General features: G+C 43.0%; 1 protein-coding gene across 2 annotated transcripts in view; it reads right to left on the bottom strand.

The window, feature by feature from the left end:
* The window catches only part of FAM120C (family with sequence similarity 120C), a 129,656-nt gene that overhangs the window by 60,854 nt on the left and 51,002 nt on the right, over window positions 1-17,800 (bottom strand). For both annotated transcript variants that reach the window (XM_023202478.2, XM_023202480.2), the window contains exons 5-9: window positions 8,962-9,061; window positions 8,009-8,085; window positions 7,289-7,569; window positions 6,230-6,503; window positions 4,811-4,982 (exon numbers count right to left, since the gene is read on the bottom strand). In XM_023202478.2, the coding sequence (XP_023058246.1) occupies window positions 4,811-4,982; window positions 6,230-6,503; window positions 7,289-7,569; window positions 8,009-8,085; window positions 8,962-9,061 (904 nt within the window). The remainder of the gene's footprint in view (window positions 1-4,810; window positions 4,983-6,229; window positions 6,504-7,288; window positions 7,570-8,008; window positions 8,086-8,961; window positions 9,062-17,800) is intronic.

The raw sequence follows: 17,800 nt of genomic DNA, 5'->3' as shown, positions 1-17,800 counted from the left end.
TCTATGTCTTCCATTTCATTTTCTTGCCTTACTGGTCTGGCTAAAACTTCTAGTACTATGTTGAAGAGCAGTGGAAAGAGCAGACATTCTAGCCTTCTTCCTGATTTTAGGAGAAAAACATCTTTCACCATTAAGTACAGCTGATCCTTGAACATAAGTTTGAGCTACACGGGTCCACTTTTGCACAAATTTTTTTCAACCAAACACTGACAGAAAACACAGAATTCACATGATGCCAAACCCACGTATATAGAGGGCCAACTTTTCATATACAGAGGTTCTGCAGGGCCTACCTACTGTGGGACTTGATTATGAGTGAATTTTAGTATATGTGGGGGTCCTGGAACCAATCCCCCATGTATGGCAAGGAATGACTGTATGTTAGCTGTAGGTTCTTTGTAGATATTCTTTATCTTGAGGAAGTTCCCCTCTGTTCTTAGTTTCCTGATAGTTCTTATCATGAATGAGTGTTGAATTTTGTCAAATGCTTTTTCTGCATCCATTGATATAATTTTAGCCTGTTTATTTAGTGGATTATATTTACAGATTTTTCAAATATTGAACAAGTCTTACAACAATGGAATAAATCCTACTTGGCCTTGGCCAGGGCACGTAATTCTTTCTATATATTGCTGAATTCCCCTGGCTGATATTTCATTAAGAATTTTTGCATCCATATTGTTTTAGTCAATTTGGGCTGCTATAACAAAGTACCACAGACTAGGAGGCTTATAAACAACAGAAATTGATTTGTTACAATTGCGGAGGCTGGGAAGTCTAAGATCAAGGTATTGGCAGAGACATCTGGTGAGAGCCTGCTTCCTGGTTTGCAGATGTCTGTCTTCTCATTGTATCCTCATATAGTGGAGATTAGAAAGAGCTATCTGGGGTTCCTTTTATAAGGGCACTAATCTCATTCATGAAGGTTCCATACTCATGACCTAATTACCTCCCAAAGGCCCCGTCTCCTAATAGCATCACATTGGGGGTTAGGATTTCAACATATGAATTGCGGGGGACAGGAACACTCAATCCATAACGTATATTGATGAAGGATACTGGTCTGAAGTGTTGTTTTTATGTACTCTCTTTTCTTTTTAAGAGATGAGATGGCCAGGCGCAGTGGCTCACGCCTGTAATCCCAGCACTTTGGGAGGCCGAGGCAGGCGGATCATAAGGCTGGGAGATCGAGACCATCCTGGCTAACACAGTGAAACCCCGTCTCTACTAAAAATACAAAAAATTAGCCAGGCGTGGTGGCGGGTGCCTGTAGTCCCAGCTACTCAGGAGGCTGAGGCAGGAGAATGGTGTGAACCTGGGAGGTGGAGCTTGCAGTGAGCCGAGATCATTCCACTGCACTCCAGCCAGCAAGACTCCGTCTCAAAAAAAAAAAAAAAAAAGAGATCTTACTCTGTTACCCAGGCTGGAGGGCAATGGAGTGAACACAGCCCACTGCAGCCTCAAACTCCTGGATACAAGCAATCCTCTGGCCTCAGCCTGTGAAACAGCTGGGACTACAGGTATGCACTATGCTCAGCTATATTAAATAATTTTTTTTTTTTAAGTGATGGAGTCTCACTATGTTGCCCAGACTGGTCTCAAACTCCTGGCCTCAAGCATCTTCCCACTTGGGCCTCCCTAGGTATTGAGATTACAGACGTGAGCCACCATGCCTGGCCCAGGTATCTTTTTTGATATAATGATTTATTTCCCTTTGAATGTATAACCAGTAGTGGGATTGCTAGATCGAATGGTAGTTCATTTTTTAGTTCTTTGGGAAAACTCTGTATTATTTTCTATAAAGGTTGTACTAATTTACATTCCTACCAACGGTATAGAAACATCCCCTTTTCTCTGCATCCTTGCCAACATCTGTTGGTTTTAGACTTGGTTCACTGCATCCTCTACCACCCAGGTTCATGAGATTCTCGTGCCTCAGCCCCACTCCCCTTCTCGCCACCCTCCACCCCCTCGAGAAGCTGGGATTACAAGTGTGTGCTGCCATGCCCAGCTAATTTATTGTGTTTTTAGTAGAGATGGGTTTTGTCATGTTGGCCAGGCTGGTCTCAAACTCCTGGCCTCATGTGATCTGCCCGCCTCAGCCTCCCAAAGTGCTGGGATTACAGGCATGAGCCACTGCACCCAGCTCATTATGGTTTTAATATGCATTTCTCTGATAGTTAGTGATGCTGAGTATTTTTTCATATATTTGTTGGCCACTTGTATGTCTTCTTTTGTAAAACATCTGTTCTTGTCCTTTGCCTACTTTTTAATGGGGTTATTTGCTTTTTTCTTGTTGAGTTCCTTGTAGATTCTGAATATTAGCCCTTTGTCCAATGCATAGCTTGCAAATATTTTTCCCATTCTGTAGGCTATTTACTCTGTTGATTGTTTCTTTTGATATGCAAAAGTCAAACATGCTTATAACTGTTTATCAAATCATTTTTATGGTGGCTGTTTTGAAATCCTTGTCAGATAATCAAACTTCTGTCATCTCTATGTTCATTTTCTTTTCTTGAGGTCTGAATTTGATATTTTTCTGGTTCTAGGAATGATGAGAAATTTTCCATTGAAAAGTGGACATTTTTTGTTTTTTTGTTTTTTTTGTTTTTTTTTTTGAGATGGAGTCTTGCTCATCACCCAGGCTGGAGTGCAGTGGCGCGATCTCGGCTCACTGCAAGCTCCGCCTCCCGGGTTCACGCCATTCTCCTGTCTCAGCCTCCCAAGTAGCTGGGACTACAGGCGCCTGCCAACGCGCCCGGCTAATTTTTTTGTATTTTTAGCAGAAACGGGGTTTCACCGTGTTAGCCAAGATGGTCTCGATCTCCTGACCTTGTGATCCGCCCGCCTCAGCCTCCCAAAGTGCTGGGATTACAGGCGTGAGCCACCGCGCCCGGCCAAAAAGTGGACATTTTGGGTATTATTTTAAAAGACTCTGGATCTTACTTAAACCTTGTGTATTAGTAGGCCTTTTCTGACCCCACTATGGTGGGTGAAGGGGGATGCTGTGTCATTATTGACAGGTGAAAGTGAAAGTCCTGGCTCCCCACTTGACCTTATCTGACACCTCCCCAGCAGGAGCAGGTAGGGGCACCTCATTACAGCCTGGGTAAGTACGGAAGTCTAGGTTCTTCATTTGGCCTTTGCTGGGAGGGTTGGGGGTAGACCACAGTTTTCCTGTAGTATTTGGCTGGAGTACAGAGATTATTATTTTAAAATCTTTGTGTTGTTAGGTTGTTCCTTTCTGGTCCTTTGGCCAGAGAAAGTAGGTTTTGTGGGGGGCTTATACTGGTCTGCAGCTGTTGACATTTATGGGCTGCCAGTTTGTCCCACACCCAGTCTGGAATATGTGAGGCAAAAAAAAAATTCAGAGAACTCACCACTGCACCACTGTGCCATTCCTTGGGCCCCAAGATTTCTACTTTCTAGTGTCTTGTGCTTGTTTTATGGATAATGTCCTGGGCTTTTAGTTGTACTTAGCATGAGGACTAAGGAAAAGTACATCTGATCAACTCTATCTTCCCAGAAACAGAGAAATGTTCTTTTGAACACACTAATTTGACTATGGCACTGTGTAGCTTAAAATACTTCAATGTCTCCAACTACCTACAAGTTCAAATCCCAAAACAAAAAATTCACGGGAGAGAGACTTTTAGATACACCTCTATGTTCCCAAAGCCCAGTATGGTTCTTTCTTTTTGTATGTGAGACAGGGTCTCCTGTCACCCAGGCTGGAGTGCAGTGGCACGATCACAGCTCACTGCAGCCTCAACCCCCCAGGGTCAAGCAATCCTTCCACCTCAGCCCTACAAGTAGCTGGAACTAGAGGCACATGCCACCATGCCCAGCTAATTTTTTTTTTTTTTTTCTGAGATGGAGTTTCGCTCTTGTTGCCCAGGCTGGAGTGCAATGGCACGATCTCAGCTCACCATAATCTCCGCCTCCTGAGTTCAAGCGATTCTCCTGCCTCAGCCTCCCGAGTAGCTAGGATTACAGGCATGCGCCACCATGCCTGGCTAATTTTGTATTTTTGGTAGAAAGGGGGTTTCTCCATGTTGGTCAGGCTGGTCTCAAACTCCCGACCTCAGGAAATCTGCTCGCCTCGGCCTCCCAAAGTGCTGGGATTACAGGCATGAGCCACTGCACCTGGCCTGTTTTTTATTTCTTTATTTCTTTTTTTTTTTTTTGAGACAAGGTCTCACTCTGTCACCCAGGCTGGAGTACAGTAACATGATCAGGGCTCACCGCAGCCTTGACCTCCCAGACTCAATCAATTCTCCCATCTCAGCCCCCCAAGTAGCTGGGACTACACGTGTACATGACCACGCCTGACTAATTTTTTAGATTTTCAGTAGAGGCGGAGTTTCTCCATGTTGCCCAGGCTGGTCTTGAACTCCTAGACTCAAGTGATCCATACGCCTCGGCCCCACAAAGTACTGGGATTACAGGCATGAGGCACAGTGCCCGGCATTTTTTCTAGTGATGGAGTCTTGCCATGTTGCCCAGGCTGGTCTTGAATTCCTGAGCTTAAGTGATCTGCCTGACTTGGCCTCCCAAAGTGCTGGAATTATAGGTATGAGCTGCCATGCCTGGTCCAGCATGGTTCTTATAAGTAGTAGTCACTCTAAATGCTTGATAATTGCAGAATTGGGGCTTAAGTTAATGTGTTCCCAGTATCACTATGCATTTTGTTGAATGTTACATTTTCTTAAAGACTACTGCATAGCCAAAGGTACCCAATGTGCCTGAACAGACATACCTGCTCTGTGTCAAGTGCTGAGAGAATTGTCATAGCTAGAACTACACTTACCTTCCACAGGCAGCCGCCGTCGCATGGCCAAGCGTTCCATTTTCCTCTGTGTCTCTGCCAGACTAAAAAGAACTCCATATACATATTGACGAGCTGACCGGAATAAGAGAGCAGCTGGAGGCAGCTCCATGTTACACTCATCCTCAATACATACGGGAATCTTAATTTCACCCTAACAAGAGAACGTTCCAGGGAAAAGGAAAAAATGAGTTACCTCAAGGTTTAGAACTGAGCTGAGAAGAACCAATAATAAACTGTAGCCTCTGTGGTCTATCCACTAAATTTTTTATTTGTATTTAGACAGAGTTTCATACTAAAAAGAAGCTATAACAAGCTTAGCTGATTGCAGCTAACTTATAAGCTATATTTCATTTTTAAAGTTTCAACGGACTGGCACGGTGGCTCACGCCTGTAATCCCAGCACTTTGAGAGGCTGAGGTGGGCAGATCACCTGAGGTCAGGAGTTCAAGACCAGGTGAATCCCGTTTCTACTAAAAATACAAAAGTTAGTCAGGCATGGTGGCGGGCACCTGTAGTGCCAGCTACTCAGGAGGCTGAGGCAGGAGAATCACTTGAACCTGGGAGGCAGTTGCAGTGAGCCAATATCGCGTCACTGCACTCCAGCTTGGGCAACAGAGCGAGACTCTGTCTCAAAAAATAAAATAAAATGGCCAGGCGCGGTGGCTCAAGCCTGTAATCCCAGCACTTTGGGAGGCCGAGACGGGCGGATCACAAGGTTAGGAGATCGAGACCATCCTGGCTAACCCGGTGAAACCCCGTCTCTACTAAAAAATATAAAAAACTAGCCAGGCGAGGTGGCGGACGCCTATAGTCCCAGCTACTCGGGAGGCTGAGGCAGGAGAATGGCGTGAACCCGAAAGGCGGAGCTTGCAGTGAGCTGAGATCTGGCCACTGCACTCCAGTTTGGGCAACAGAGCGAGACTCCGTCTCAAAAAAAAAAAAAAAAAAAATTAACATAAAATAAAATAAGACTCAACAATGACTATAGCTAACGAATGGGGAAAGTCCACGTTAGGCATTTTGCTGGAGGATGGGTATGTAAAAGACTGCAGGAAGGGAACAGCTTTGCAGAAGTAGAAAAAGAAATAAGGAAAAGGGCATAAAGCCTCTTGGACTGTGTTCATCCCTAGAACCAGACTCCACCAACTTGGTGCATTATCTACTTCAAAATCTCACAATTACACTTATCTTCTAGGGGCCTCATTTACCACACAGTTCCAACTCCTGCTAGTCTGGCCTCACCTAAGGCCTTAGTATGATGAGAGGCCCACTGCATGTGGCCTTCTTTTTCTAACTTCATATACCAATGATCAGAATGTTCTCTGGTAACTTACAGTCCTAGGAAGTAGAAAGTACACTGTTAAGAGCAGGGAGGTAGGTGCTGATGTGCTGCCTCACCTTAGTGAGGACATGGTAGATATATGGGTACATAAGACCCCTCCGGTGTCTGTGTTCAGCAACTCGCAAGACTTCTGGAGCTACTGGAGGTAAGGGTGGAATGGTGATATCCATGTGGTTCCTCGTAGACATAGACAGCAGAGATGGGATGTGGGGCTCACCATCACCTAGGCTTGCTTCTGAAACTCCAGTATCAACAGGCTGTGCCCAGGACCCTCTGTCACGATTGAGATTTCCCCACTCAGGCTGGTGCTGAAATGCTTCTGTGATATAACTAAAAAATTTAGAAAGACAGTGTCAAACAAAAAAGGGAGATTGATAAAAATATTCCTACTTAAGATGCCTGTTCTGGACCCAAGGGGTCTCACAAACCCTTTGGAGGCCAGGACACTGGGTTAGCACTGGACTGGTACCTTTCCTCTCAATTGCCATTACTGACTTCCTAGCTACTTTCATCTGACACCAACCAAAGTGATCAAAAGTCATGGGAATCACTCTGGACCCTTTATACCTTGTAAGAGGCCATGTTTAGAGTTTGCTTATGTTTTAAGAAAATAATCACAATTACAACCTCAAAGCAGCTCTGTTTCCCAGGAATAATCTGCTTAGAGGAATAATCTTCCAACAAATGGACTAGCACAAATCCCACTGTTTTAATCCTCAGAACCCTGTCTTAGTTACTAAGCAATGTAATTGCTTACTCAATGATTCCACTATTTCCACTCTATAAATGCTTTTCTTTTTTTGACATTTAATCTACCCTCCTCACAAATTAAGAAATGACAGCCACAATACCCATACGAAGGCTTCCTTAACTAGCTACTATGCTGCCTTTTACCTCAGTTGCCTGGGTGTTTGAAAATTACCATCTGCACAGGGCCAAATAAGCATGAAGTGGGCAAGCACAGAAAACGTTTTCCTGCTTTGCTTTCCTAAGAGCAAAACACTACAGAGGAAAGCCAGGAATTACACTTCCCCACACCCTCCACCCATCTAACAAGCAAAATAACACAGATGCCTCAGAAATCTATTTCCTTAGGTGTCTACAGAGATACTTACTCAGAGCTAGCTCCATTTGGCTCATCACCATCAGAGGAAGAGGAGTGGGAAGAGTCTGGTACCAAAGGAGGTGAGGCTTTAGAAGGCAGGTAATTGGGAAACTGGGATGCAGAAGAGTCATAGGAGACAGCCCAATTGGCAAAGGGGTTGGTCTGCAGCATGGGATCCTCAGAAAAAGCATGGGATTCCCCCAAAGCATGGGAGGAGAAGAGAAGAGATGAGCTGGGTCCCACTGGGAATGGTGGTGGATATTTCACTTTCTGGGGCACTTGGTGAGAAAACTAAACGATAAAACAGACAGAAGAGCTATTTAACATTTTATAAGGCTGGTCCAAGATGGCTCCCTCAGAAGTTGTGACACAGTGGATGATGCCAGTAGTGGAGACTGTTGAGATACAAAGTACCTACTGAGAATAATGAGAAATGATTCTAACAGTGATGTATGAACAGAATCCTTCACAGGCAGGACAATGAACAGTTGAAGTCTCCTAGAACTGTTCTCTGATATTAGCTAATCTATTTTTACAATGACTAGTGGTTACTGATTTAGATGCTTTTTTTGCATAGTCTTCCAGCCGTAAGTTGAGAAGGTAATGTAGTATATATAGCCTTGACAGTGTAATAACACTGAATCACCCTAACTCCTCAGATTATAAAAATCAAGAAGCAACCTGAGTCTAATGCTATCAAATGGTCTCAGGTTTCTCAAAGGATGCTTACCATTGGCTTTCCAGGAGAAATGGTGCCCACTTGATTTCGTGGAAGGGGAGGATTTCCAAGCCTATTATTCCGAAAACCTGAAGCCAAGAGAAAGAGCTATACTTCAGTCAATCCTAATAATTTTACCATGTTATATTCTGCTCACCCCATATCACCTGAAAAAGTGTTATTAATAAATAAGTTACAATTTATTGAACAGCTACTATGTGCCATGCTGGGAACCTTACATAAATTATTTCATCTGATAAGAATCTTATAAAGTAGGTATCATGAGCCACATTTCATACAAATGTGACTTGTCCAGGTTCACTTGCTGGAAATTAGCAGAAGCAGAATTCCAAGTCAGGCCAGACCCCAAAGACAGGGCTATTTTACATGTACCAGGCCAGAATGGGGGTTGGTATCAGAAGAAGCCCAAGCTAAGGAAATGGCATTGCACCCCATCTGTAAATTTGAGAAAGCAGGGCCCTTTTTTTTTGAGGTGGAATTTCACTCTTGTTGTCCATGCTGGAGTGCAATGGCACGATCTCGGCTCACTGCAACCTCTGCCTCCTGGGTTCAAGCAATTCTCCTGCCTCAGCCTCCCAAGTAGGTGGGATTACAGGCACCTGCCACGAAGCCCAGTTAATTTTTTGTATTTTTCATAGAGATGGGGTTTCACCATGTTGGCCAGGCTGGTTGTGACCTCCTGACCTCAGGTGATCCGCCTGCCTCGGCTTCCCAAAATGCTGGGATTACAGGCGTGAGCCACTGCACCTGGCCAGGGCCCTTCTCATGTTACATCTCTTATGACATAGAAATCAAAAGGAGAAAGCCTACCAAAAAGGGATGATGAATGACTTGTAGGAGAATACAACACGAACGAGTGATTCAACTCTGGTCCTGGAGTTCGTGAGGGACCAATTCAGTTTCCCCTATGAACAGAGCAGCTTTGGGTCAGATGGAAGCCTTACCTAGAAAGGAGGGACCCACTGGCAGTGAAGAGAGTTTGGTTGTGACGGAATAGTACTCAACTGCTTTCTTGAATCGCTCTATTTTATCTTCTGTCCTGGACTGGATGTTGGAACATCAGATTTTCAGAAGAAAAAACAACATAAGAGCATTTTTTAAATACAATTTATAATTTGGGAATCAAAATAATTATCAGAAATCAAATATTTAAAGAAACCTAAAACAGCAAATTTCGCTTTGCAGAAAGATTAGGCAGGGAGAAAGCATTATGAAACATAAAATATGGAATACTTAAAGCTTACTTATATTTTATGCTATTCTAAAATGATTACATGATCATTACAAAAAAATACAATGGGATAAGGGGGAAAAAATCACATAGTACCACCATCCAAATATATTTTGGTGTCTTTCCTTACAGTATGTTTTAATTTTATTATTTTACTACTATTATTATTATTATTATTTGAGACTGAGTCTGTCACCCAGTTCAGTGGTGCGATCTTGGCTCACTACAACCTCCACCTCCCGGGTTCGAGCGATTCTCCTGCCTCACCCTCCCATGTAGCTGCGATTACAGTGTGTGCCACCACGCCCAGCTAACTTTTGTATTTTTAGTAGAGACAAGGTTTCACCATGATGGCCAGGCTGGTCTCAAACTCCTGACCTCAGGTGATCCACCCGCCTCGGCCTCCCAAAGTTCTGGGATTCCAGGCGTATGCCACCGTGCCCAGCCAATTTTTTTATTTTTGCTCAGGCTGGTTTCAAACTCCTAGCCTCAAACAATCCTCCCGCCTCAGCTTCCCAAAGTGCTGGGATAGTAGGCATGAACCACTGTGCCTGGCTTACAGTATTATTTTATATACTTTTTTTTTGTTGATGTATAGCTGGTCTATTTTAATATACATAGTTTTCTATAGTTGACAGTATGCTTTATGTACAATTTTGTATCTTGCTTTTATTATAATAATCTAATCTAAGTAATTTTGAATGGCTGCATATTTTGTCATTATGAATGTGTCATAAATTATGTAACCTCTTCCCTAATAAACAACACTTAGGTAATTTTTCATATTTGGCTTTTATAAGTTATACAGCAAAGAGTATATATTGTCTATATAAATTTTTTTCTGGATTTCAGATTATGCTCTTAAGAAAATATCCTAAAAATGAAATTATTAGTTCAAAAGGTATGAACATTAAAACCAAAGGCACTTAAACATATATAAAACCACAATGTGACACCACTACATATCCACCAAAATGGCTAAAATAAAAGACTATCAATATCAAGCACTGGCAAGGATATGAAGTAACTGAACTCCAGTACATTGATGGTGGGAGTGTACATTGGTACAGTTTGGAAAACCATTTGGCAGTTTCTTATAAAATTAAAATACAATTTCCATATGATACAGCAATCCCACTTCTTCTAAGTATTTACCCAAGAGAAATGAGTACATATATCCACCGAAAGACATGAACAAGAATGTTAACAACTACTTTATTCATAATGGCCCCAAACTGGAAACAACTCAAATATATATCAATGGAAGAATAAACAAATTGTGGTATATTCATACAATGGATTACTATCCAGTAATAAAAAAGAACAAAGTATTGATATACACGATAATATGTGTAAGTCTCAAAGATATTATACTGAGTGAAGAAGGGAGACATAAAAGAGTACACATAAACTGGGCCTGGTGGCTCACACCTGTAATCCCAGCACTTTGGGAGACTGAGGCAGGCAGATCACTTCTGCTCAGCAATTCAGACCAGCCTGAGTAACATGGTAAAATCCCATCTCTGCAAAAAATACAAAAATTAGCTGGGTGTGGTGGCGTGTGCCTGTAGTCCCAGGCACTCAGGAGGCTGAAATGGGAGGATCGCTTGAGTCTGGGAGGTCAAGGCTGCAGTGAGCCGAAATTGTGCCACTGCACTTCAGCCTGGGCAACAGAGTGAGACCCTGCCTCAAAAAAAAAAAAAAAAAAAAGAGTACATATGAAGTTCAGGTAAAGGAGGGCCGTGCGCAGTGGCTCACACCTGTAATCTTGGCACTTTGGGAGGCCAAAGTGGGGCTCACCTGAGGCCAGGAGTTCGAGACCAGCCCGGCCAACATGGTGAAACCCTGTCTCTACTAAAAACACAAAAATTAGCTGGGCGTGGTGGTGCAGGCCTATAGTCCCGCTACTCGGGAGGCTAAGGCAAAAGAATCACTTGAACCCAGGAGGTTGCAGTCAGCTGAGATCATGCCACTGCACTCCAGCCTAGGCAACAGAGCGAGACTGTCTCAACAAACAAAAAGTTCAGGTAAAGGCAAAACTAATCTATGGCAACAGAAGTAAAAATCAATGTTTATCTCTGGAGGGAAAGGGCTAAGAAGGGGCTTTTTCATTTATCAAGCCTTTTCCAAAGTTATTTAAAAGTCTCCTTGAATATAATTTTAAGACCATCATAATATTTCAACAAATTTCGGAATGGAAGATATTAAAGTCATTTTCAGTTTCTAATTATACATAACACTCTCACATAGGCATATTTTTATGTAGATCTTCTGGGTTATTTCATAGGGCAAATAGTTACTAGGTCAAAGGGTGTGATCATTTTCACCAACTCTTGACACATGATACTAAATCTCTTTCCCATCATCGTCAACGTATGAGAGTGTCCCACCATACAGCCCTAGTGTTGAGTATTCTCTACAAGTAAAAAACTGTAAAACATGTATAATGTTATCTCTCATAGATTGTGATTTTTTTTGCTTTTATTTATTTATTTATTTATTTATTTGAGACAGAGTCTCGCTCTGTGCCCAGGCTGGAGTGCAGTGGCGCAATCTCGGCTCACTGCAAGCTCCGCCTCCCGGGTTCACACGCCATTCTCCTGCCTCAGCCTCCCGAGTAGCTGGGACTATGCGCCCGCCACCATGCCTGGCTAATTTTTTTGTATTTTTAGTAGAGACGGGGTCTCACTGTGTTAGCCAGGATGGTCTCGATCTCCTGACCTCGTGATCCTCCCATCTCGGTCTCCCAAAGTGCTAGGATTACACGCATGAGCCACCTCGCCCAGCCCTTGCTTTTATTTTTAAAATTATTTATTTATTTATTTATATTTTGAGACAGGGTATCCTCTGTTGCCCAGGCTGGAGTACAGTGGTGTGATCATAGCTCACTGCAGCCTTGAACTCCTGGGCTCAAGTGATCTTCTCACCTCAGCCTCCTGAGTAGCTGGACTACAGGTGTGTGCCACCACACCTGGCTAGATTGTGACTGTTAACACTCCAGGATCTATACAGCATTCCAGGCCTCTTTATTTGCAGTATGCATGTACATAAACACAAGAGTTGAGGTCTTCGGGTCCTCCAGCCTAACTCAAAAACAAAATGGCTCTCCTTTTTCCAAAAAGCTGAATTTTATATAACTATTTGAAAGAAGGGTTCCCGGCCGGGCACGGTGGCTCATACCCATATTCCCAGCACTTTGGGAGGCCGAGGCAGGCAGATCACTCGAGATAAGGAATTCGAGACAAGCGCTGGCCAACATGGTGAAATCCCGTCTCTACTAAAAATACAAAAAAATTAGCTGAGTATGGTGGCATGCACCTGTAGTCCCAGCTACTTAGGAGACTGAGGCATGAAAACTGCTTGAACCCAGATAGCGGAGGTTGCAGTGAGCTGAGATCACACCACTGCACTCCAGCCTGGGCGACAGAATGAGATTCGGTCTCAACAAAATAAAAAAAAGAAAAGAAAGGGTTCTGGGGGCGGGAGTGAGAGATGCCAAGTCTAAAGAATGTTTGCAAATCACTGACTCGGAGGATGATATCTATGTGGTTGAATAACATTCCATTGTATGAATGTTCCATTATTTATTTATTATTAATATTCTATTATTTATTTATTATTATCCCCTATTATGCTTAATAACACATAATTGAAAACAATCTTCTAAAAAACACAAACCATACTTAGAGTCCCCCTCAATATCTCTACCTCTGCATCCACTCCCCTCTCCAGAGGTGAATAATGTTACCAGTTTGGTAGATGTTCTTTCATAAATGTTATGTGTTTATATACACATATATATGGACACCAATATGGCTTTGCTTTTTCCATAAGTGAAACTGTATCATCATGTTTTTCATCTTGCTTTTTGCACTTAATAACGTCTTATACACTACTCAATGTCAATACATAGAGATCTGTAACCTTATCCCCTGAAATACTGAATTACATGTACTTCCCTTAATGTACCACTATGCCCTGTGCCCTGACAGGCAAACACTTACTCTTCCTTCAAGGGGTATCACTGCCATGAAACCTTTCCAGACTACCCTCTCCTCCTCTGTGTTTTCTCCTTACTGTACTTATTTATTTGCTTCTGACTCCCCATTTAACTTCAAGTTCTGTGAGGACATAGAATAGTTTCCTCACATTTATATCCTAGTGCCTACCACAGGGCCTTGCACATAAAAGAACTTTTTCAGTATTTGCTCTATGATGATATGTAATCAAGTCCTACCCAATTTTTTTTTTTTTTTGAGACAGAGTTTCACTCTTGTCACCCAGGTTAGAGTGCAGTGGCATGATCTCGGCTCACTGCAACCTTATCAAAACATACATATAAAGAAGACTAGAGTGGAATTAGGAATGACATCTCTATTTTCCAATTTTTGGGGTCTTTTTAGTTAAAAGGGGGATCCTTATAATTAAGAATAATCATTATCCAAATTCTAAAATTTATGAGGCTGTAAGCTAAAAATAGTCACCACTTACACAGCATCCCTACTAACATCTCTCCCTACCAAATCGATCAAGTTCTTTGTGGGTCAGTCCCCTCCTAACCGTCTGATGCAAACAGTTGAAAGGATAATGCAAATCAAAGTAAATGAGGAAATCTGTCGTAAGGGTCAGGATTCTCTAACATCAAAGAAAATGATGGAGGACTGCTTACTTCATGCTAGAAGCCACAGACAAATGAGGATCTGGTACAGTTACAACAGGGCAAGAGAGAATTACAAAAGATAATGGCAAGAAAGGCATTTGAAAAGAGAATGATTTGAATATCAAAAGAATGTAATCCCTTGGGAAAAATAAAGCCTGAGTATACTTAAAAAAAAAAAAAAAGCCCTCTTTATGATTGTGGTAGCAGGTTATATGTGAAGTAACAGATGTTAGATTGTACTATCACAATTTTTCTTTTTTTTGGAGATGGAATCTCACTCTGTCACCCAGGCTGGAGTGCAATGGTGCGACCTCAGCTCGCTGCAACCTCTGCCTCTCGGGTTCAAGGGATTCTCCTGACTCAGCCTCCTGGGTAGCTGGGACTACAGGCACCTGGCTAATTTTTGTATTTTTGGTAGAGATGGGGTTTCACCATGTTGGCCAGGCTAGTGTCGAACTCCTGACCTCAAGTGATCCGCCCACCTCAGCCTCCCAAAGTGCTGGGATTACAGGCATGAACCACTGCGCCCTGCCCTATCACAAAATTTTGTTGGAAAAATTATGCCCCCAAATCAAATACTTGATTTTACTCTTTATTCATTTAAAAAAATTCACAGAGGTTTCAGTGCTGAATAAAATGAAATAAGCACACTTCACCTGTTACCACTAAAGGTAATTCTAAAACCCAGGGATAGCTATTTGAGGACTCTAAAAAATAACCAGTATCAGGCAGATTAGGGAAGAAGACCAGGATTCAAAGTACCACTGAACTAATAATGAGTTTAGCATTTATTTTTCTTCTAGTATTCCCTAGAGTGGTCACAATGTAGCTTAAAATCCACAAGTGTCCATAGATGTGGACAGGGAGAGCTCCAGGAGAAACCAGTTTTGTTCTGGCCTGAGGAGTAAGAGAGGTGTCTCCAAAAACTCAGATAGTGTATAGAAATTCCCCACTTTTCTTCCTTTTCCTTTTTTCTGTTCTCTTATATGCCAGCCAAAAGCAAACTTTTAGTGGCAGCAGTGGCAATAGGAAAATAGCAGGAAACTGAAACTGTGAATGATGGGGAACCTTCCTCTCCAATCAGAGGAGCAGTGGTCTCAAGAGGGTAGGGTGAGTCCCCAATGCTTTTTTTTCTCTCTCTGTCCTCCTACTGCTTGGCTCTAGCCTTGGGCACAGTCACAAAAAGTGCATAGCGGAGTTGGGCAATTAAAGTCCTGGCTCTAGCTCACGACTGTAATCCCAGCACTTTGGGAGGCCAAGGCCAAGGCCGGCAGATCGCTTGGCCCAGGACTTCGAGACCAGCTTGGCCAACATGGCAACTCCATCTCTACTAAAAATACAAAAATTAGCTAGGCTTGGTGGTGTGTGCCTGTAGTCCCAGCGACTCTGGAGGCTGAGGCGGGAGAACTGCTTGCCACCAGGAGTTTTGGCCTGTAGTGTGCTATGACTATAGGATGTCCACACTAAGCTCGGCATCAATATGGTGACCTCCTGGAAGCGAGGGACCACCAGGTTGCCTAAGGAGGGATGAACCAGACCAGGTCGGAAACAGAGCAGGTCAAAACTCCCGTGCTGATCAGTAGTGGGATTGCGTCTGTGAAAAGACACTGTACTCCGCCTGAGCAACACAGCGAGACCCCATCTCTTAAAAATAAAAAGAAACAAAGAAAACCCTGACTTTAGGGCAGAAGAACTGAAAAGGGGGTGGTCCAATAAACCAGAAGTACTGAAGAGATCACAGAGAGGGAGCAGCTCAGAAGTGACCCTAAAAAAAGGTGTTTATGAACACTTGTGCTCACTCATGATCTGCACATGCATAGATCTGATGATACTAAACAGCAGCCCACAGACTCTGAGATCTGAATTAAGAGATAGACCATGGCCCAAGTCTCAGACTGGCCACTAGGTGGTATACACACAAGATGGATCCAAATAAGTCCTGACATTGAAACTACAGGTCACAGAAAAACGGTGAAAACTGGTGGCCTACATCTAAATGTCTCCTAAAAACTAAACTACAGGTTGAATATTCCTGATCTGAAAACCTGAAATTAGAAGTGCTCCAAAATCCAAAACTTTCCAAACACCAACATGATGCTCAAAAGAAATGCCCAGTGGAGTATTTTGGACTTCAGATTTGAGGATTAGAAATGTTCAACCACTAAGGACAAGGCAAATATTCCAAAATTTCAAAAATCCAAAATTCAAAACACCTTTGGTCCCAAGCATTTTGGATAAGGGATACTGAACGTGTATCAATACTCCCCATAATACTGAAACAAGAGCAAGAGCCTCAGAAAATAATCAAAATGTCCAAGATATGATCCAAAAATACTTGATATGGGCAGAACCAGCAAAAATTTAATGTTTTATGAAAAAAACAATCCACAGATGCCAGTGCCTAGATGACATTTATGTTGAAATTATCTGACGAAGACTTTAAAGAAGCTATTATAAAAATGGTTGAAAGTGGCCGGGCGCGGTGGCTCACGCCTGTAATCCCAGCACCTTGGGAGGCCAAGGCAGGCGGATCATGAGGTCAGGAGATCGAGACCATCCTGGCTAACATGGTGAAACCCCGTCTCTACTAAAAATACAAAAAATTAGCTGGGCATGGTGGCGGGCGCCTGTAGTTCCAGTTACTCAGGAGGCTGAGGCAGGAGAATGGCGTGAACCCCAGGAGGCAGAGCTTGCAGTGAGCCGAGATCACACTACTGCACTCCATCCTGGGTGACAGAGCAAGACTGTCTCAAAAAAAAAAAAAAAAAAAAAGATTGAAAGTAATCATAATACTTTTGAAACAATGAGGTACAAAGTCTTAGCAGGCCACCGGTGGCTCATGCCTTTGGGAGGCTGAGTTAGGTGGATCACTTGAGGTCAGGAGTTTGAGACCAGCCTGGTCAACATAACACAACCCCGTCTCTACTAAAAATACAAAATAAATAAATAAATAAGGCGAGCATAATGGCACAAACGTGTAGTCCCAGCTACTTGGCAGGCTGAGGCATAAGAATCGCTTGAACCCAGGAGGCAGAGGTTGAAGTGACTCACGCCACTGCACTCCAGCCTGGGCAACATGGCAAGACAGGAAATGGAAATTTTAGAATTTCCATTGGAAATGGCTCACACCTATAATCTCAGCAGTTTGGGAGGCCATGGCAGGAGGAGTGCTTGAAGCCAGGAGTTTGAGACTAGCCTGGGCAACATAGTGAGACTCAGTAACTACAAAAAAATTTTTTTTAATAGAGCTTAAAAATACAATAACCAGCAGGGCGCGGTGGCTCACGCCTGTAATCCCAGCACTTTAGGAGGCCAAGGCGGGCAGATCATCTGAGGTTGAGTTCGAAACCAGCCTGACCAACATGGAGAAACCCTGTCTCTACTAAAAATACAAAATTAGCTGGGTGTGGTGGCACATGCCTGTAATCTCAGCTACTCAGGAAGGCTGAAGCATGAGAACTGCTTGAACCTGAAAGGCCGGGGTTGCGGTGAGTCGAGATTGCACCACTGCACTCCAGCCTGGGCAACAAGAGAAAAACTCGGTCTCAAAAAATAAATAAATAAATAAAAATAACCAAACTGAAAAAAAAAATCTGTGGATCAACTCTTCGGCGAATGGAGATGACAGAGGAATAACACAGCAAAGCTGATGACTGATTAATAGAAATTATCCAGGGAGAAAGATAATTAACACAAAAAAGAACAGTCTCAGGGATACATGGGATAATACCAAAAGGCCTAACAATGGTGTCACTGAAGTCATATAAGGAAAGGAGAAACATGTAGAGCAGAAAATCAATTTTAAGAAATAATAGGGCTCGGGCCGGGCGCGGTGGCTCAAGCCTGTAATCCCAGCACTTTGGGAGGCCGAGACGGGCGGATCACGAGGTCA

The sequence above is a fragment of the Piliocolobus tephrosceles genome, chromosome 12 (assembly GCF_002776525.5).
Source record: "Piliocolobus tephrosceles isolate RC106 chromosome 12, ASM277652v3, whole genome shotgun sequence".
Classification (NCBI taxonomy): Eukaryota; Metazoa; Chordata; class Mammalia; order Primates; family Cercopithecidae; genus Piliocolobus; species Piliocolobus tephrosceles.
Note: the sequence above shows the minus strand (reverse complement) of the source record. Positions and strands in the feature narration are given on the sequence as shown.